General features: G+C 34.1%; 1 protein-coding gene and 1 long non-coding RNA gene across 3 annotated transcripts in view; both read left to right on the plus strand.

Annotated features, from left to right (window-relative positions):
• EMC2 (ER membrane protein complex subunit 2) overlaps window positions 1–13,605 on the plus strand; it is a 92,394-nt gene extending 78,789 nt beyond the window's left edge. For both annotated transcript variants that reach the window (XM_037803018.1, XM_037803019.1), the window contains exons 8-11: window positions 1,822–1,903; window positions 2,666–2,776; window positions 4,907–5,011; window positions 13,203–13,605. In XM_037803018.1, coding sequence (XP_037658946.1) covers window positions 1,822–1,903; window positions 2,666–2,776; window positions 4,907–5,011; window positions 13,203–13,289 — 385 coding nt within the window. In that variant the 3' untranslated portion in view covers window positions 13,290–13,605. The remainder of the gene's footprint in view (window positions 1–1,821; window positions 1,904–2,665; window positions 2,777–4,906; window positions 5,012–13,202) is intronic.
• A 1,249-nt stretch (window positions 13,606–14,854) lies between these two features.
• Window positions 14,855–22,489, plus strand: part of LOC119509394 — a 292,236-nt gene continuing 284,601 nt past the window's right edge. Inside the window, exon 1 of the long non-coding RNA XR_005211689.1 lies at window positions 14,855–15,219. This is a non-coding gene — a long non-coding RNA (uncharacterized LOC119509394). The remainder of the gene's footprint in view (window positions 15,220–22,489) is intronic.

Here is a 22,489-nt window from a genome sequence, read left to right on the forward strand (position 1 = left end):
GAGTAACTAAAACATACAGCTCACCAGTCCGCCATCTTGCCCCGCCTGAGCTGCTGTGTTTTCTTCAAAGTGTCCCTCTTGGCTATAGCTCCTCCTCAGAATGCCACTCACAGCTGCACTTGGTGCTAGTTAATATTGAAAAAAAATCTTGGTATTTATTTTGCAGTAGAAACTCTTATCTGCCCATTTTATCTTGATTTATGGTATATAAGAACCAGAGTCACAGTTGTGCTCAATGCATTAGATCTCTGAGAACATTTATTCTTAGACTTAATGTGAATTTTAGCATCATCCTAGTCAAAGGAACACATTAGAAAAGAATTGTCTTTTTGACAATTGGGTCTAAGAGACTGCTTTCCCCTTCTCTTTTAAATACCAGATAGGTGGTCATAGTGCTTTTGTTCTAGTCATGTACTCAATCTTTTATTCAGTCATTTACAGAATATCTATTATATGTCAAGAACTGGGACAAGGTTTTAGATATAACAGTGAAAAAGGCTGCATGATACTGAATGACAATCTATAGGGTCCTTTATTAGTCTAAAATGCTATAATTTTTGGGTAATCTGTAGGGTGATTTTTGTCCCTCAGATCTTGTGGGTTTCACTGCTGTACCCATTTTTTATGTCACCACTGGTATTTCATCACTGCTATCACCACCACAAGTTTTCTTTGTAATGTATAGTGCATATATAATGTACATAAAGAGGTTAAGAGTACAGGCTCCCTGGCGTGGCACAGGCCTGGGTTTCAGTCTTGGATCTGCTTTTTCCCAATTGTAATAGGCAGTTGCTTTACATCTCTATGCTTTAGTGTGTTCTCAACTGTAGAATTGTAATAATAATTGTCTGCTTCCTAGGATTGTGGTAAGGATTAAATGAGTTCATACACTTAAAGCACGTAGAGTAGTACATGATACATAATAAGTATAAATTATTATTAGTACATGTATAAATTTGGAACATGTATATTTTGAGAAGTAAACATCTGAAACATTAGTGTTAGGGTAGGTACCTTTGTATATTTGCGACAAATGCCAGAAATAACTTTAGGTAGCCTTTTACTGCTGGGTACTGTCATCACCTTCATTCTGTAGGATTTCCTCTAAATAGTGAGGATATTTGCCTGGCTTTAAACATGTAAAATATAATAAGGTGAATTAGAGTCATGTGGTATAAAGCTGGTTTTCCAGGGTCCTTTACAGCAGTTATCTCCTTAAGTTTTTCAGCAGGATTTTTGTTTCTCTACTGCACAGTCTAATAGTAGGGCAGTTTGTATCAAAACTATTAACTTGATTTATTTTCCATGAGTTTTAGAAGTTTCTAACTTCATTATAACTTTCTTTTGACATTAAACTTAAATAATCAGAATAGGGTATGTAATAGAATATGTTAGTAAATATATAACAGTAAAGGGTTTTTAGTGAATAGAGTGTTTAATAAAATGTCTAATTCATTACTCTTTAGCTATTTGAGCATTTTATTAAGGGATCAGTGAACTTCCAGAAATTATTTTATGTGTAACCTGTGCTAAGATCTTGAAGTTTGTGTTGTTAATAATGTTGGATGTCATAAACAGTGACCTATGTTTTAAAATGTAGTATGTATTGATTGTTGTTAGACTGTGTTAGGATTTATGCCTATGTTTGTTTATTCATTTCATTTAAAAATTTAATGGATGACATATCATTAACAAGGTATTTAGATTATTTTGAGAATAAAATGTCTGACACCACTAAAATTGCTTTTAAATTATTTTAAGGGGTAGCTAAGGTAAAATTTGTGACTTTTAAAATGAATTTTTCCTCTTGATATTTTTCAGCTATGCAAAAGCAGCCTTTTGTTTAGAGGAGCTTATGATGACTAATCCACACAACCACTTATACTGCCAGCAGTATGCTGAAGTAAGTGTTTTCAAAAATAGCAGTTGTATGCGATTTTATTTTTGTTGCTGTTGGGTTTTATAGAACTAAGACTATTTCTTTAAATTTAGAGAAGTATGTAAATACTTAAAACATTTGATGAAAGTTGAATAATTTTTTTTAAGTGAAACTTTTTACGTTTTTATATTTGCATACTATTTTCTTAATAATGAGTTGTCATATTATAATGTGAATATTTTGGCACAGTTGTCAACATTTAATGGCTTTTGAAACGTTTGCAGCAATTATAATTTTTAAGTCCATATTCCAGGAAATTCATATTAAGATCAATATTTTAGGATATAGGAAGCATTTATGTTCTTTGCTTACTATTAAGAAATTGATTCAGACACCAGTGGGCACCTACATCATAGCAACAGCAAGACAATAAAATGCTATGAGGTTAGAGGAACTTCATTATTGAAGAATGTCTGTGTAGATGTAGGAGGTCAATTCAGTATCCAAATCTAGATTTATAATGCCAGTAATAGAAAATATAATGTTGTAAAGTATTCTGTGATCTTATTATACATGGAATAGTGTTCAAAGTATAGAATATTTTTTTTGGGGGGGGGGTATGTTTTAAAATTTAAAGTAGGTTAACCTTAAGATGAATTATCTTTTAACATCTTGCATTTGTTTATAGAATATCTGTTACAATTGCTAATGCCTATGGTATGAGGAAACATGCTATATTTCAAAGTAGTAAAATAAATAGGTTTCATCACTCTGTAATCTTTACAGGTTAAATATACCCAGGGTGGACTTGAAAACCTCGAACTTTCAAGAAAGTATTTTGCACAGGCATTGAAACTTAACAACAGAAATATGAGAGCTTTGTTTGGGCTGTACATGGTAAGTTGAGGGAACGTGTTTAATGTTATTTTATGAAATCTCTCATTTAAAATTCATTAACTATCCTCTGCAATCACTCCCGTCTGGTTTTTTCATATTTCATTTATGAGTATATGATTTTTTTCCCTCAAATTATTGGTTATAAGGCAGTTTTATTTTTGAATGTTAACATAAACTAGCTGTTAGACCATATCTTTGTAAAATAGCTTTGGTCATACCAGAATTGAAATCTACCCTTATAAAATTAAATAATAACCATTACAAACATATTATGTATTTTCTTAATTATTTTGATATTCTGGGTTTGTGCCTAACATTTGTATTTCTTACTTTCAGTTATACTTGTTTGAGATATTTTACACTATGCAAATTAAACCTTTTTTTATGGTATAGGAAAACAATTTGAAAATGTTTGTGGGAAGTGTGTAATTAAATGTTTCTATTGTTTATGTGTACCAAATAATGAATTTAGAAAAGTCGGTTAACAAGGGCTATGGAAAATAGAGGAAACATATGCTGAGTTTAAAAAATATATAGGAAATGAGCCCCTCTCCGTAATCAGAAAGGGTAGAAAAATAGACTTTTCTTTAATAGGCCAGTGTCTGTTGAAATTTTGATTTATTCTAGTCTATTCATGGACTTTTTTCATGAGTGTCTTCATGTTGGGCTCAGTTAAAAATAATTTATCAAAGAAATGGAGACAGATAAGAAACATGAAAGTAATTTTCAGGAAATAAATAGCAAAATTTGGGTTAGAAAACAGATCAAAGGAATTTCAAAAAATTTTTCCTAGAATCTATCAGAGCCAATTGCAGTAGCTTGGACATACAATATAGTAGCAGTGTCTCTGCCAAATAAAGTAAATGCTGATTTTTAAAAATAACATAACAACAGCAAGTTATTAATAATAATAGTTTCTACGTAACACTTTGTACCAGGCATTGTTCTGAGTTCTATCTTTTATTTTAAATCATTAAATCTATTTGAGTAGATACTTTTAGTACCATTTCACAGATGGTGAAACTGACACTCAGAAAGTTTTAATCATTTTGCCAAAGGATAGACATAGTGCTACTAAGTGATTGAACTAGGATTCCAGCACAAGCCATTGATTCCGGAGTCATGCTCACTGCTGCATTTGCTGAAATTCATACTAAAAAGGTAACATAAGACATAGAGGTGTAAAATCAGATTTTGGCATTAGATTCCAAACCAGCAGAGAAGGAGACACACAGGAGAAAGATCCTATTACATAAGCAGGTATAAAGAAAGGCTTAACCTTTTTTTAAATCACTTGAGTAAAACCTTTTAAGTACAAGATACATTTAAGACTAAGAAAAAAGTTGTATCTCCCTCTCCCCAGAAAAATACAAGAGTACATTTAAAAATTAGCATATGATTTTAGGGGATTTACAGAGTCTTCCAATAGATATCAGATCAAGGATCCCTAGTTTAAATCCATTTTTAAAAAGGAAAGGATAGATCAAATTGCAATGTTCCAGTGACTAATTGGTTTTAAGGAACAGAGTTTGGAAATTCTTGGTATAGTAGAAAGAGAAATAGATCAGAGGTAAGAATCCCTTTTTGTTTCTAAGACTACCATTAACTTGCTTTGGTCAAGTCAAATCACTGCTATTGGACTTAAATTTTTTACTTGTTAATGTAGGAAGGTAGGCTATATTACTTTTGAGGTTCCTTCTATTAATATTCAGTAATTCCATAATTCTGACATAGGAAACCTGCAGTAATTTAGGAACAAGAAATAACACCAGTAATAATCTATACTGGTAAAGTTCTTTTTGATTTATAAAGTGCTCTTTCATGCCTTCTTTACTTGATTTAAAGTGATGTGGGATTTTATCCTTAAAAGCTTTGGTAGATACAAAATTAAATAACTTTAGACATTATTTTAAGTGCCCTTTCTCTTTTCTTACTTTGGATTATGCTATTTTAAAATATATTTTCGTGTTTTAGGTGCTAATTTCATTCAACTTTACTTTTATTTTTTAATAGTTTTAGTATAATTCTTTCAAGTCTTCTAACACATGGCAACCATGACTCTTACATGCTTTTTATTTCTTAGGCTAGAAAAAAGGAATTTTGTTTTTGATGTTTCTCTTTTGTTTTTAGTCTGCAAGTCATATTGCTTCTAATCCAAAAGCAAGTGCGAAAACGAAAAAGGACAACATGAAATATGCTAGTTGGGCAGCTAGTCAAATAAACAGTGCTTATCAGGTTAGTATTATGTTATCATCTAGGTCAATTAATGTATTTCTAAGTTGTTATTTTTGTTTCTACAAATTACAAAGCTAGATGTCTGTCATTGGACTTTTATGCTATTGAGTCTTTATCAAATGTGTTTTTACTGTGATGAATTAATTTGTAGTTTTTGAGTCACTTTTTTTTTTTTTTTTAATTCAAGAGGAGTCTATGATGGTGATGATGATTCCATAATTAGTCTTTTTACCACTTTGAAATCTCAGTAGTTCTGGTTTTGGTAAGCAAAATATACTTCTAAAAATCAGAAAAATTGGCATGGTGCATTTCAGAAGCAGATTGGGTATGTGACTGGTATGCAAGAAATAAAGGAGAAGGAAGAAAAGCCTAAAAGTAAACCAACCAGGCATTAAGCTACTGATGTTTAACAAAGGTTGTGTACTCTGCTTTCCCTTCAGATCTTATGATGAAACTTCCCCCCACTTATTCTGTAGTTTTCTGAAGCTCATCTCTACTCCTAGGCTTCTTTAGAAAGGGCTTATAGGAAAAATATCTTCTCATGTCTTGTAAGTTCATATACTGTCTCACTGTAGCCTTTATATTTGGGGGAAATTTTGGCTGATTATACTTTCTTTGGCTTACATTTACTTTAAGTTATCTTAATTATATTGTTTCATTGTTTTCTAGCATAAAATGTTGCTGTCAAGAAGTGGATACATAATGACTTAAACTTTTTGTCTCGATGTCCAAAGGATTTTTTTCTTTATCTTTAAAATCCAGTAGTTTTATGAAGATGTGTTTATTTGTCTGAACAGTTTTATTCACATACCATACAATCCATCCAAAGTGTACAGTCAGTGGCTCTTCGAATAATCAGAGTTGTACATTCATCACCACAATCAATTTGAGAACATTCTCATTGCTCCAAAAAGAAAACTCCCATACCCCTCATACCCCTCCCATTATTGACATGTATCATTGGTATAGTACCTTTGTTACAATTTATGAAACAATATTACAGTATTACTGTTAACTGTTGCCATAGTTGCATTAGTTTAATTTTTTCCAGTATACCACCCTATTATTAACACTTTATAATAGTGACATACATTTGTTCTATTTCATGTAAGAACATTCTTATATTTGTACACTTAACCATGGTCATCACTTACAGCAGGGTTTACTATATTATACAGTCCCATGTTTTATCCTCTAGCTTTCCTTCTAATGACACATACACAGCCCTAAACTTCCCCTTTCAACCATAATCACACCCATAATTCAGCACCGTTAATTACACTCACAGTAAATGTGCTACCATCACATTTGGTTTTTTTTTAATGAGTCAGCAAAGAACTCCCAGTTTTTATTTTTAAAAAATCATTTAACAAGAAAAATATTCAATCAAATTAAAAAAAATCAGACTGGATTAATTTACAATAAAATAGTCAACTTAAAATATCAGCCCTTTTATTTAGGGCCAAGGAGGCCAATAGTTCCCGTTTAAACAGAATTTCACAGTTGACATTTTACCTGTATTTGATGGCACAGAAATATAAGTCATACAGCTTCCATTGAGAGCCTCCTCCCTCTCCAGAATAGAATTCATATAATTGCTTCTTAGGCTTTTTAAAATCATAACATCATGTTTTTTTATTGTTCCTGGATAAATGTTCCCAAATAAAAGATATACATACACTTTTGATACATAGATTCAGCCCTTGTTTGTTTTAGAAAAGTTTTTTTTCAGAATTATGTTTTTTTCTATTTGCTTTAATTTTCTTTTTCAGGAATCTAATTATAAGTATATTGCATCTCCTTTTCTTACCTCCTATATCATTCATTTTCTTTCAAATCCTATTCTGTCAGTCTCTCTATATTTTTTTCTTTCTTTTTCCATAATAATTTTTTCATAGAGTTAGTTCATAATCTTTTTCTTTTCTCTACATTTAACGAGGTGTTTTCCTGGGCTCTCAGGAGAAGGGTTTTATGGAAAGGGTGGGGGAGTGGGGTAGGGGTAGGATAGCTTTCTCAGCTTGACTCTTCTTTGGCTTCCTCCTCTTTGTTACAGATGACTCAAATATGACCTCTTTTTGTACCCAGACTTTCTCAGAACTTGGTCTGACTCAGGAAGAATTTCTGGCTGCAGCCCTATGTTCTACTCCTAGATCTCCCCAGGTTTTGAATTCTGAGATGTTGCAGTCAGCTTTAAATGTATTTTATTGCTATAATTGTTTGTATTTTCTGTCTGGGACTTGCTACCTCTGGGTACCACCCACTTCCTTGCCCCTCCCCACTCTTACCTGAACTCTCTCTCTCCCATACTCCCAGTGTTTTTGCCCTGTTCTATTTGGTTTCAGTTTCCAGTAGTTTTCCACCAGGATGTAAGGTTTTGACTTTCTGCAAGGAGCTGTTTGCTGGATATTTCTGAGATTTTGAGATCTTAAGCTGCTAGACTTGTTAAATCTCACATTTGCATGCAGTATTTTGTATTATTTTTTAATTTGGAGCCTGTTTGGACTATCCCACCTTTGCAGGTTATTTGCTGATTCTTCATCTCAGGTCCTCTTGTTTGGAGGATTAAGTATTTGTTCATAATTTTTTTGTTTTCTGGGACTTTGGGAACAGACATTGTCCCCTTTTACTCCCTGCTGCTCCTACCACACAGTTTTTGATCTTTTGTCGTTCCTGCTGCTATTGGTGATACACCCACATTAACTAGTATTCTAGGGTTTTAGAGGATTGTCTATAATCTAGTGTTTTTTTGCATGTTTTTGGTGGTGTGTGTGTGTGTGTGTGTTTTTCCTCTTCTGGTTGGAGACGGTTGGGAAGTTTTAAAAATGACTGCCCCCATGATCACATCATTGGAAGTCACCTTTGTGCATTTTTATTATATGAAATAGAAGGTGTTAGTTCTGTTGCTGTACTGTAAGTCAGAATGTTTACAAATAATAGCTAGGCTGTGCTTCTTCAAATGCAGTTTGGGATAGCTCTCATCTGTAATGGGATTTCACACAGCGTAGGCTAAATGTGTGTATATATGTACACATGTATGATAGGAAGATAAGACTTGGATAAAATAAAACTGATGGTATGCAGAGTATATCATGAGTGTGTCTTATTTGTGAGAAACAACTAGTTGCTTGGAGTGCTCTTTTTGACATGGCATTTTTTTTTTAAAATCAATTTTTATTGAATTATAAAATACATAGGAATAAGAACGCAAGTCGTAAATAAAGATCTCAATGAACAATAAGAAGGTAAATATATCCAGGCCAATAAATATAACATTACTAGCACCCTAAAGCCCTCCTGGTGCCACCTCCAAATTTTATCCTTCTCAAAGTACTCACTAACCTGACATGAAAGTCCATAACCCATGGTTTTGGCTTTTTGTAAACTTTATGGAATCGTCAGTATATATTCATTTTTGTCCTATTTCAGTCACTATTAGGTTTGGGAGACTTTTCCTTGTATTTATCTGTAATTCATTCATTTTCATTTTACTGTATATTCTATTTTATGCACATACCACAACTTATTTATCTAGTCAATTGTTGATGGGCATTTGGATTATTTCCTGTTGGGGTGTTTATGGTAATGCTACAATGAACATTTTGGTAACAGGTCTTTTGGTGTTCAGGTGCATGCGCTTCTGATGGGTGGATACCTTTGAGAGGAATTACTGGGTGCATATACTTGATCCTTAGTAGCTAAAGCCGGTTTTCTAAATTGGTTGTTTATACTCCCACCAGCAGTGTTTGAGAGTTCCACATCTTCACCAACACTTAATTCAGTCAGTCTTTGTATTGATTGCCATCCTGATAATGTTTAATGGTATCTCATAGTTTTATTTCATCTCCCTAATGACCAGTAAGGTTGAAAACTTTTTCATTTTTATTGGTCATTTGGATATCCTCTTTTATAAAGTCTGGTCAAGCCTTTTGTTCGGTTTCCTATTGGGTTCTCTTTTTCTCATTGATTTGTATGACTTTTTTTTCTTTAAAATTTTCTGGTTGTGAGCCCTTCGTTGGTTATATATGTGACAACCATCTGTGACTCCTTATATGCTCTCACTTTCAGTGATTTTGATAAACAGAAGTTTTGAAATTAAATGTATTCAAATTTATCAATCATTTCTTATGGTTTATGCTTTTTGTGTCCTTTTAAAGAAATCTTTTGCTGCTCCATGATCATAAAGATATTCTCATGTGTCTTCAAAATTTTGTTCTTTTACTTTTCATATTTAGATCTACAATCCACTTGGAATTGATTTTTATATATGATGTGAAGTAGAGTCAGTTTTTTCTCCATGTGCATATGTGTTCCTATTCATCTTTGTATTCTATCACAAGTCCCATTCCATGAAAGTTAGTACAATGTAGTAGTTAAGAGAAGAGCACAGATGCTAGATCCATATTGGCTGGTTTCGCATTTTGGCTCTGTCATTTTTTAGCTATTTGACTGAGACAAATTATATAACATCTCTAGGCCTGGCTTCTCATCCTCATGAAGGGATAATAGAAGTATTCTGAGGATTAAAGGAGTTAATGCATAATTTTCACCAAATGCAATTGCATTGTGTTATTGATTACTCTGTATTCAGTTCAATTTATTATCTCTGTTCAGATCATTGGAATAATAATAATTACAACAGTTACAACAGCAAGCATTTATACATCATTTATTATGAGCTAAACACTTTTCCTGTTGTACAAATGAGAAAATTCAAGCATTGAAGATTAACTAACTTTCCCAAGATGACACAGCGGGTTTCAAACCCAGGCAGTCTGACTCCATAGTTAGTGCTCTTAAATGCCTGCAACATACTCCTCTGTAGAAATATCAAGCATAAATGTATCTGAAGCTGTAATTCTAGTTTCCAACTCCCTTTTCAGTTATTTTCACAGGTGAATAATTGACATCCCACTCCTACTTATTTCTCTTTCCATTTCAAACCTACAGCTCTCAATAACTAAAGTTCTGTTTTGTTTTGTTTTTTTCTTTCTCTCTATCTTCAATGATAAAAGGTCTCCTTGATTAGATCTCTAGGCAAACATGCCCTTGTCTGCCTTCTGAGATGTACTTGACCCAGTCCTTTCTTAACTCCGTAAGAAAGGATAGTACAAGGACTTTTTCTTGGCAGTTTTTCTGTCATCTTGGATACCACTCAAAGAAGGTAATGCGTCTCTCAGTTGGTCATGTTACCACCCCAATCAAGATATAAAACATTCACCCTAGAATGTTCCTTTCTGCCACTTTGCAGTCAACTCCACCCCCTACTCTAGGCAAGCACTGATTTCATTTTTATCCCTCTAACTGCTTTTGCCTGTGTTAGAACTTGATATAAATGGGACCATAAATTATATACTCTTTAATGCCTAACTTTTTCCATTCAGTGTAGTGTTTCCGAGATTCATCAATCCAGCCATCCATTTTATTTATACTGTTAATTTGCCTAGCCATATTATTTTCCACAAATTGTGTAAAAGTCAATTTTTTTAGCCCAACTTATCCAGTTATCACAAAGTATGAAATCACTGACCTCTGAATTTGATAAGCAAGTTTTTATTATTTTGGTGTTATTATTTTATGTTCTTTCTGTTGGGTTTTCTTTTAGATCCAGCTGAGAATTATGAAGGAATGTTTACTTAAGCAAGATCTAGCTGGATATAAAAAAAAAAATCCAGAATTTGAAAAATGTGGAAAAGTATAACTTTCAGAGATATTATAATAATTAGATAAATCTCTGGGATCTAATTGAGAACTCCATGACTCATGTCTATGTATATAAACAAGTATAAAGTATATGATAAACATTCTTATTGTAATGTTGTCCTAGGTATTTGTAAATTAGAGAAAATGAGGTTTTAAAAACTGTTTTTCTTTGTTTCCACATAATGAAACAGAATATGGCTGCTACTTGCTCTTCAATTAGGTAATTGGTTTAGCATGTTCAGTAGAGGCAGGCAAGTTTGATTAATGCTCATGAAAAACTTTTAATGTGAACCTACTCACAATAATTTTCCAGATAAATGCTTCTTTGGTACGCTGTTAAATTCTTCTATGCTAGTGATCCATATGTTATTTATGATTGCGGAGGTGATTCTGTTACTATCCTTTTGGGAAATAGAAAATTAAATCATGATTTAAGAAAAAATAGTATTCCGGCTTAATCAGTTAAATTGCCATAAAATTCTGGAATAGACAAAATAATTGCATGTCAGACAAAATTTAAAGTGATAGATTTATATTTCCAACCTTCTTTTTATTTGTTCTGACACAGATAAGTTAGTTTTGGGTATTCTAAATTGCACTGGTTTTTCAGTAATGTTGATACAGTCTTCAATGATTTTTTTTTTAATTAGCTAATTTAATAAACCACAAATTCATATTTTCTGTTATTTTGATTATGTAAGTGAAACACTACATTTTAAAATACATATGAGGACATTAGCTCTCAGAGAAATGTTTCTCCCCACCCCCACCCCATTTAAAAGAGAGTAAATGTCACTATGTGGTTGCCTGTTTTCTACCCCTTCCCCCAGCCCATCAAAGCTTTTTCTCAGAATTAGACCTTTAAGTATCTGATTAGGTCCATTCCTGTTTACTTTGGATAGACAGCAGTGAAAGAAAAGGCTTTCTGTTCTTGGTAAATCTTTGCAAAAGTGAATTTATCAACTGGATAACAGAAAAAGTATGCCCACATCCTTTACTTTGCTAAGGAGAATTATCAAAGCACAAAGTTGTAAATGTGGTGTTGCTGTTACCATGTCTTGTAATATTTTGTAATTATGACTTGTATATTTAACATTTGAATCCTTAAATTAATAATGTTTTAAGAAAGGCAAAGTGATCTTGATTCTTATAAGGGGCTTTTTTCTTTCCCTGGCATTTCCCCTGGAAACCTCCTTTACCCTATCAAATCAACATTTAACAACAGAAGCAAATGGTTTAGGATGTGGGGGAATCAAAATGTTAAGCTGTAGCCTGAGGGGTCAGAAGTAGGTTACCAATTCCTGAATCCGATTGCTTCTATTACCTGTGCTTGATCACTTAATCGTTCCCAACAAGTCATGAGAAGTTTGCCAAATTAAGTTAACTACAAAAGAGAAAGAACACGTCATAAATCAAGAACTCAGTACTTAAAAACAGCATTGGTATTTGAAGGAAAGAGCAGTCATTTGAAAATATTTTGAGAAGTTAGATGTTAACTTGAAAATACTGTGCTGCTAACAGCAAATTTTAATCAATACTTTAAATGGGGGGAAACAGGTAATGTAGATATAATAAACCTTCCCCCACTCCCACAAAGAGCACTTATTTATCTGGTAAATCTGTTGTGCTGAATCAGACAGATAAGTGATGGGATTGTCACACCAGTTAGAAAACTCATTTTGAAATCAGCATGGGGTAATCAACAGTGTTTCCCCCACTTACTGTGGGTATTCATGTTCAATTTAATATGTCATGAATTTGCTTTTAAATGTTAAAAAAAAAAAAAAGGGATTTGATGTATTGTGTTTTCAGTGTTAAAAATCCAATCCAAATTTGGTTTTCTAAGTAAATTACAACTTAAACTGAAAATGCATATTTTTAAAACATGCATCATTTTAATATAATGCAGCATGAGGTTTTACTTGACAGCTCTTTGCTGCAGAAATATGGTGTCATTTAATCAACATACAGCTTAAAAATACAGAAAATTTTTAAAAATTGTTATCTACTTTAAGTAATTTTAGAGATTACTTACATCTTCAAAAAGAATAATAAAAATGTACATTTGTATTGTACCTTTGTTTGAAACTTGTAAAAATCTGTTTAGAGGCCAGACAGTAGAAATGATTCACATTCCTGCAGCAGTACAAGCTAAATTTCATTATAAATTATACATTTTATTTCATAAAAGTTTTCAGTTTGAAGAGGATAGTTTTAAAATCAAAATCTGTGTTCTTATAGGTTAGCATACTACTACTTAAGCCCTTAAACTGGTCAAGTGTGCAGTAAAATTTTTCTGCGTGTCAACTAAAGATGAAACCTTAATGATAGTATCCTAAAAACTCCATTTTGTCCTTCTTGAAGAAAAAGAACATAACTCATTCATGCCGGCAATAAAATATTTAATGTTGTTTCATTAAAAATGTGAAGGTAAGATTATTTTGATCCTGCCAATGAAATTGAGCCTAATTGCATTTTTTTTTTAAATTAGTTTGCAGGTCGAAGTAAGAAGGAAACCAAATACTCTCTTAAGGCAGTCGAAGACATGTTGGAAACATTGCAGATCACCCAGTCTTAAGGTTTCAAAACTCAAATTAGATATCACAGCTGCACAATTGAACTTATTGTCCTGTGACTTTTTTACTACCTGCCAGTGCTGTTTATATACTAATTTTTTGTTAATAAAGCAGTTGTCAAGAATGTTGTGTATATAAACCTAAAAATGCCTTTTACTGCTAAGCAGGAAGATGGGGAAAATCTGTGGAAGAGAGATTTAAGATTTATTGATTGTACATTAGTCTCTTCATATGACATATATAATAACTGCTTTTAAACCACAGTCTAATGTAGAAATAACCTTGCTAAATAAACCATGATGAGTTATTAAACTTGCATATGAAGATTCTAGATTCTTTTTGTTATATACTCAAATAGTGAATATATTGTTTTAGAATTTAATTTCTAGTTAACTCCTTACTGGTGATAGGAAATACATAGCACGCCTAGCTGACAAGCAAATTTACTATGCTGGCAAATTATTTTGACTGTTTATGGTGTCAAATTGAATTTTACTCTGCAATCCAATAGGCTGTTCAAATTGGTTTTTTTTCCTACAGTATTTTCCTGATAATGTTGTTTAAGATATGTCATTGGCCAAAATGCAATGTCTTTCTGTAAAAATTTTTTTTACCCCATTGGACATAATTGAGATTTTTAGCTATAAAGATTAAGATTAATATGTGCTGTAGCACTCAAATTTAACCTTTATGAAAGTTATAGTTATTCAACCTTTTAAATGTAAATTACATAAAAGAATATTTAGGGATCATAGAGAATAGGGATTAAAGGGACTGCAGTGGCTAAGTTACTTCCTTTTTTAATGCAATTTTATTGAGATATATTCACACATAATACAATCCATCCAAAGTATACAGTCAGTGGCTCACAGTATCATCACATAGTTGTGCATTGATCACTACAATCAATTTTAGAACATTTTCGTTACTCCAAAAAAAAAATAAAAAGGAAACCCCAAACATCCCATAACCCTTATCCTCCCTTTCCCCCACCCCATTATTGACCCCTAGTATTGGTGTGGTACATTTGTTACTGTTGATGAAAGACTATTAAGATATTACTGTTAACTCTAGCCCATAGTTTGCAATAGGTACATTTTCCCCATATACTTCTCATTAGCTCCTTGTAATAGCCATTTGTTCTAGTTCATGAAAGAATTTTTTAATGTTTGTACTGTTAATCAGTCATTATCTACCACAAAATTCACTGTATTATTCATGTTTTAATCTCTTTCTTTCCTTCTGGTGACATATACATGATTCTACACTTCCCCTATCAACCAGTGCTGGTTAATTGTATTCACAGTAATGTGCTACCATCACCTCTATCTTCTTCCAAATGTTTACGTTCAACCTAGTTAAAAATTCTGCACATACTAAGCAACCACTCCTCATTTTCTAGCTTCATTTTATTTCCTAGTAACTTATATTCTAGATTTTATGTCTGCGAGTTTACATATTTTAATTAGTTCATGTAAGTGAAATCATACAATATTTGTCTTTTTGTGTCTGACTTATTTCACTCAACATAATGTTCTCAAGGTTCATCCGTTTCATCATGTGCTTCAAGACTTCATTCCTTCTTGCTGCTGAGTAAGATTCCATCGTGTGTATATACCACATTTTGTTTATCCTTTCATCGGTTGATGAACACTTGGTTTGTTTCTGTCTTTCAGGAATTGTAAATAATGCCATCATGAATGTCTGCGTGCAGGTATCCAAGTTCCTGCTTTCAGTTCTTCTGGGTATGGACTGAGTAGCGGGATTGCCAGATCATAAGGCAACTCTTTACTTAGCCTTCTGAGGAACCACCAAATCATCTTCCACAGTGGCTGTACCATTTTACATTTCCGCTAGCAATGAATAAGTGTTCCTATTTCTCCACAAGAATCTCCAGCACTTGTGGATTCCTATTTAGCAGCAACCATTCTAGTAAGTGTAAAATAATTTGCGTTTTCCTAATAGTGAAGATGAGCATCCTTCATGTGCTTTTAGCCATTTATATCTCCTCTTTGGAAAAAGGTCTATTCGTGTCTTTTGCCCATTTTTTAATTGGATTATTTGTCTTTTTATTGTTGACTTGTAGGATTTCTTAATGTATTCTGGATATCAGATATGTAGTTTCCAGATATTCTCTCCCACTGAGTAAGCTGCCTTTTCACTCTTTTGGCAAAGTCCTTTAAAGACAGAAGCATTCAATTTTGAGGAAGTCCCCTTCGTTTTTTCTCTTATTGCTTGTGCTTTGGGTGTAAGGTCTAAGAAACTACTGCTTATCACTAGATCTTGAAGATGTTTCCCTACATTTTCTTCTGGAAGTTTTATGGTACTGGCTCTTACATTTAGGTCTTTGATCTATCTTGAGAAAATTTTTGTATAGGGGGTGAGATAGGGATCCTATTTCATTCTTTTGGATATGGATATCAGTTCTCCCAGCAGCATTTATTGAAGAGACTGTTCTGTCCCATTTGAGTGGACTTGGGTGCCTTGTCAAAAATCAGTTGACCGTAGATCTGAGGGTCCATTTCTGAACTCTCAATTCTATTCCATTGATCAATATGTCTACCTTTATGCTAGTAACATGCTGTTTTGACCACTGTGGCTTTATAAGATGCTTTAAAGTCAGGAAGCATGAGGCATCCCACTTCATTCTTTTTCAAGATGTTTTTGGCCATTCGAGGCCCTTTACTCTTCCAAATAAATTTGATAATTAGCTTTTCCATTTCTGCAAAGTAGGGAAAAATCAAAATTTTTTTTAATGATTTAGGAAAAAAATCATTAAAAGCTAACTTTAGGAAAAAAATAGTTCAATTCTCATATTCCATCACCCCTTAGTTGTAATGAGAATTTCTTATTCTTTTTCCTTTTTTCATAATAAACAATCCTTATGCTACCTCAACAATATTTTGCATGTTTAAATAGAATAGAAAAGATGTTGAGAGTTAAAACACTTTTTTCAGACACAATTCATTTTTTAAAATAGCCGATTGTCCATTTGGGGCAAATACAAGTGTCAGTTTGTATTTAATATAATTTTACCAGCAATATACAGAGGCTTCTGTAGACTGTCATTGCTGGATTTGGACAGGTGTGGGTAGTGGGAGAATTGACAACCTAGAAGTCTTTTGGAAGAAAATTATTGTCAATATCAGATTCTTTTTAATGATTTGAATAATCCTTAATGTTAGTAAATTATTCTCCCTGTCTAGTGTAATTCTTTCATGTTGCAGTCTTTTTCATTTTATTTTGCCATAAGTAATGAACAGCTGATTATTATCTTTTGTGAAATAACTCTTCCAATTTGAAGATAATTCTTCCCAAGTAATCTTTATTATCACAAAGGTGCACTTTTTCTGCACATGAAATTAATAACTGCATTTTCTACATGATCAGCTATTTCAAATTTATGTTTGCTATAAAGAAAATAATCTTTGTATTTTATCCCACTTCCCGCTTTTAACCTTCTCCCATCAGTCACTAGATTACATGCCAAGTGTTTACTTTAGCAATTATATTTGTGTAATAAGTAATTTAGTGCCTCCTATAGGTGTCAGCCTTAGTTTTACTGTATTTTTTTAGCTTTTAATAACTTCTTTCCAAGAATTTTCTATTTATTAAGCATATTGTCAATGTATGATAATTTTATGCCTCAGTTGAAATGTACTGATAATCCCATTATGGCAGACAGTTGCCTACCCAACTGCTATTACCTCCACTTTTTCCTTGTTAACAGTACCCTATTCTCCTAACAGGGAGGGTGCTGAGGGGGTGGGATGCATCATGATTGCTGTAAGCCAGAAGTGGTGGGGTTTCCTTCCTTATGGTCTGTGATTAGTCCAAGGCAGAACTTTCTGCAGTAAAGAAAATACTCTATATCAATGCTGTCTAATACAGTAGCACTAGCCATATGTGGCTATGGAACCCTTGATATGAGAAGATGAGTATTAATTTTATTTAATTTTAATTTAAATAGCTACATGTGGCTAGTAGCTACTATATTGAAGAGTACAGGTCTAAGGTGTGGGATATGACCTAGTTAGGGCTGATGAAAAGAATAAAAGTGTGCTGGTAAAGACCTCCTTTCCTAATTAAAAAGTCAAAGCTTTGTGAGATAAAAGCTTTTTGTAATCATGAATGCCAACAAGATACCTAGGCATGCAACAGCCGTCTCACAATCATGAAAGAGCAAATGTGAGAATGAGAGCTATATTGAAAGATGGTACACAGAAAAATTAGGAGGAGGCTGAGTCTTTGATGACATTGTTGAACACTTGAATTAATGTGAGCAATCCCAACCTTTGGACTGACTATTGCATGAAAAAATAAATGTAATTGTTTAAGCCATGGTGTTTGGATTTTCTGTAACTTTAACCATATGTGTTTCCATCATCCAACTTCTTTTTTTTTTTAACTTAACAAAAATTTTGTTTCAGACATGCCAAGAAAAAATATTTCAGAATCTAATGCAAATCAAAACCACAAAAAGATATCATCTCACACCTACCAGAATGGCCATTATCCAAAAAAACAGAAAATGACAAGTGCTGGAGAGGATGTGGAGAAAGAGGCACACTTATTCATTGTTGGTGGGAATGTAGAATGGTGCAACCACTCTGGAAGACAGTGTGGAGGTTCCTCAGGAAGCTAAATATAGATTTGCCATATGACCCAGCTATTCCATTGCTAGGTATATACTCAGAGGAACTGAAACTTAAGACACAGACAGACATTTGTAAACCAATGTTTATTGCAGCATTATTCACAATTGCCAAGAGATGGAAACAGCCCAAATGTCCATCAGAGGATGAGTGGATAAACAAACTGTGGTATATACACATGATGGAATATTATGCAGCTGTAAGACAGAACAAAGACATGGATCATGTAATAATGTGGATGAACCTTGAGGACATTATGTTGAGTGAAGTTAGCCAGAAACAAAAGGACAGATTCTGCATGGTCTCACTAATATGAACAGACATTAATGAACAAACTTTGGGAGTTAAAAGCTGACAACACAGGCGACCAGGAGATAGAAAGAGGGCAGAGATCAGCCATTTGATGCTGAAGGACTACAGAATGTTTAGGATTGATTGCATAGATCCAGAAATAGATAGCATAATACTGTGTGATGGTAGCACGGTATTGTAAGTACACTGAACAAAGATGTCTGTGAGTAAAGCTGAAAGAGGTGGGATAGGAGAATGTATGATACCAGAGGTAAAGATAGATGATAAAGACTGGGACTGTATAACGTGGCAAAAAGTGGAGTGGCCAATGACTGTTACTAAATATACAAATATAAAAATGTTTTTGCATGTGGGAAAGCAAATGAATGTCAACCATGTAGAAATTTGAAAAAGGGATGGTATTCAGGAAAAAACATAATCAAAGCAAACTGGAGTTTATGGTCAACAGTAACATTGTAATATACCTCCATTAAATGTAGTAAAGGCAGTACACCAATGCTAAATGTATATGAGAAGGGGATATAGGGGAGTAATATGGGATTCTTGGTAGTGGTGTTATTTGCTGTCCTTAGTAGTATATTGTATTGTATGACATGTTATTTTTCTTTTTATCATTTTTTCTTATTGCTAAAAAAAAAAACAATTTTTCTTGTAGTAATCAGTATGTTCAAATGCTGATTGTGGTGATAAATGTACAACTTTATGATGATACCATGAACAACTGATTGTACACTGTGGATAAATGTATGGTATGTGAATATAACTCTATAAAATTGTAGGAAAATACATATATAGGAGTGTAAGTGTTGGAGAAAACATGGTGAGAGGGATGATGCCTCACCAATATGGACTAACTACAATGTGTAATCTCAGAATTGAAACTTAGAACATAGCCTAACGTGGACACAATAATTGTAATAGTCCCTAGATTGTAAGCTCTTACAGCAGTTAACTCTATCCCTGAATTTTAAGGCCTATCTCTAAACTTTGAGATGCTGATCCCCTAGCGTATGTTGTCACAAACATTGGGACTGGCGGTTTGATGTGCTGAGCCCTCGAGCGTGGGACTTGCCCTTGTGAAGCTCATTACCACAAAGGAGAGTCTGAGGTTGTATGTGGTGGTGCCTGGGAGTCTCCCCCTGAGTACCTCTTTGTTGCTCGGATGTGGTCCTCTCTCTCTCTGGCTGAGCCTTCTCAACAGGTGGACTTGCTGCCCTCCCCCCTGTGTGGGACCCAACTCCCAGGGGTGTGGATCTCCCTGGCAATGCAGAGTATGACTCCCGGGAATGAATGTGGACCCGGCATCGTGGGACTGAGAGTATCTTCTTGACCAAAAGGGGGATGCAAAATGGGATGAAATGGTTTCAGTGGCTGAGAAATTCCAAATGGAGTCAAGAGGTCACTCGGTGGACATTCTTATGCACTATATAGATAACACCTCTTAGGCTTTAATGTATTGGAATAGCCTTAAGTAAATAGCTGAGACTGCCAAACTCCAACCCAGCAGTCTGGACTCCTGAAGACAATTATATAATAATGTAGATTACAAGGGGTGACAGTGTGATTGTGAAGACCTTGTGGATCACACCCCCTTTATCTAGTGTATGGATGAGTGGAGGAATGGGGATGGAAACTAAAGGACAAATGGGGTGGGATGGGGGGATGATTTGGGTGTGTTTTTTTTTTTTTTTTTTTTTTAATTCAGTTTTATGGAAATATATTCACAAACCATACAGTCATCCATGGTATACAATCAACTGTTCACAGTATGATCATATAGTTATGCGTTCATCACCACAATCTATTTCTGAACATTTTCCTTACATCAGAAAGAATCAGAATAAGAATAAAAAATAAAAGTGAAAAGAGAATACCCAAACCATCCCCCATCCCACCCTATTTGTCATTTAGTTTTTACTCCCATTTTTCTACTGATTTTTTTTCAATTTTTTAACTTTGTTTATCAAAAAATTGAAAACAAACAGGCAAACAACAACCAAAAAAACCCCACAACATTTCAAACAAAGCAATGGATTAAGGAAAACAAATAACCTAAAATAATTACTTTGCTTCCAATATGTTCCTACCATACCCCAAGAAAATTAATAAACCATGTCCAAACAGAGGAGTAAGAAAAACAAATAATCTAAAATAACTACATTGCTTCCAACATGTTCCTACCATACCCCAAGAAAATTAACAACCCCTAAGAAAACAAAGGAATAAGAGAAAAAAAAAACCTAAAATAACTATTACTTCCAACATGATCTTACTATATCCAAGAAAGTTTACAAACCATAATCATTCCTGAGCATTCCCATAACATTGAGATTACCCTCCATAGTTTATCTGTTCTTATTAGATTATCATTCCCCCTCCACTAATTGGTATCTCTAGGTCCCCTACATTCTACAGTATAAAACATTGTACATTTTTCACAGAATTCACATTAGTGGTAACATACAATATGTCTCTTTTTGTGCCTGGCTTATTTTGCTCAGCATTATGTCTTTTTTTTTTTTAAATCTTCATTTTATTGAGATATATTCATATACCACGCAGTCATACAAAACAAATCGTACTTTCGATTGTTCACAGTACCATTACATAGTTGTACATTCATCACCCAAATCAATCCCTGACTCCTTCATTAGCACACACACAAGAATAACAAGAATAATAATTAGAGTGAAAAAGAGCAATTGAAGTAAAAAAGAACACTGGGTACCTTTGTCTGTTTGTTTCCTTCCCCTATTTTTCTACTCATCCATCCATAAACTAGACAAAGTGGAGTGTGGTCCTTATGGCTTTCCCAATCCCCTTGTCACCCCTCATAAGCTACATTTTTATACAACTGTCTTCGAGATTCATGGGTTCTGGGTTGTAGTTTGATAGTTTCAGGTATCCACCACCAGTTACCCCAATTCTTTAGAACTTAAAAAGGGTTGTCTAAGGTGTGCGTAAGAGTGCCCACCAGAGTGACCTCTCGGCTCCTTTTGGATTCTCTCTGCCACTGAAGCTTATTTCATTTCCTTTCACATCCCCCTTTTGGTCAAGAAGATGTTCTCTGTCCCACGATGCCAGGTCTACATTCCTCCCCGGGAGTCATATTCCACGTTGCCAGGGAGATTCACTCCCCTGGGTGTCTGATCCCACGTGGGGGGAGGGCAGTGATTTCACCTTTCAAGTTGGCTTAGCTAGAGAGACAGGGCCACATCTGAGCAACAAAGAGGCATTCGGGAGGAGGCTCTTAGGCACAACCATAGGGAGGCCTAGCCTCTCCTTTGCAGCAACCGTCTTCCCGAGGGTAAAACCTGTGGTAGAGGGCTCAACCCATCAAACCATCAGTCCCCTATGTCTGTGGTCATGTTAGCAACCATGGAGGTGGGGTAGGTGAATACCCCTGCATTCTCCACAGGCTCCTCAAGGGGGCACTGCATCTTTTTTTTTTCCTTGTTTTTTTTTTTTTTTTTTTTTTAACTTTCCCTTCTTTTTTAAATCAACTGTATGAAAAAAAAGTTAGAAAGAAAACAAACATACAATAAAAGAACATTTTAAAGAGACCATAACAAGGGAGTAAGAAAAAGACAACTAACCTGATAACTGCTTAACTTCCAACATGTTCCTACTTTACCCCAAGAAAGTTACCTAATATAGCAACATTTCTGTGAACTTGTTCCTACTACATCCATCAGAAATTAACAGACCATAGTCATTTCTGGGCATCCCCAGAATGTTAAATAGCTTATCTGTTCTTCTTGGATTATTGTTCCCCCTTCCTTAATTGCTCTCTATTGCTAGTTCCCCTGCATTCTACATTATAAGCCATTTGTTTTATATTTTTCAAAGTTCACATTAGTGGTAGCATATAATATTTCTCTTTTTGTGCCTGGCTTATTTCGCTTAGCATTATGTCTTCAAGGTTCATCCATGTTGTCATATGTTTCACGAGATCGTTCCTTCTTACTGCCACGTAGTATTCCATCGTGTGTATATACCACATTTTCTTTATCCACTCATCTGTTGAAGGACATTTGGGTTGTTTCCATCTCTTGGCAATTGTGAATAATGCTGCTATGAACATTGGCTTGCGGATATCTGTTCGTGTCACTGCTTTCCGATCTTCCGGGTATATACCGAGAAGTGCAATCGCTGGATCGAATGGTAACTCTATATCTAGTTTTCTAAGGAACTGCCAGACTGACCTCCAGAGTGGCTGAACCGTTATACAGTCC

The sequence above is a fragment of the Choloepus didactylus genome, chromosome 14 (assembly GCF_015220235.1).
Source record: "Choloepus didactylus isolate mChoDid1 chromosome 14, mChoDid1.pri, whole genome shotgun sequence".
In the NCBI taxonomy this organism is placed as follows: domain Eukaryota; kingdom Metazoa; phylum Chordata; class Mammalia; order Pilosa; family Megalonychidae; genus Choloepus; species Choloepus didactylus.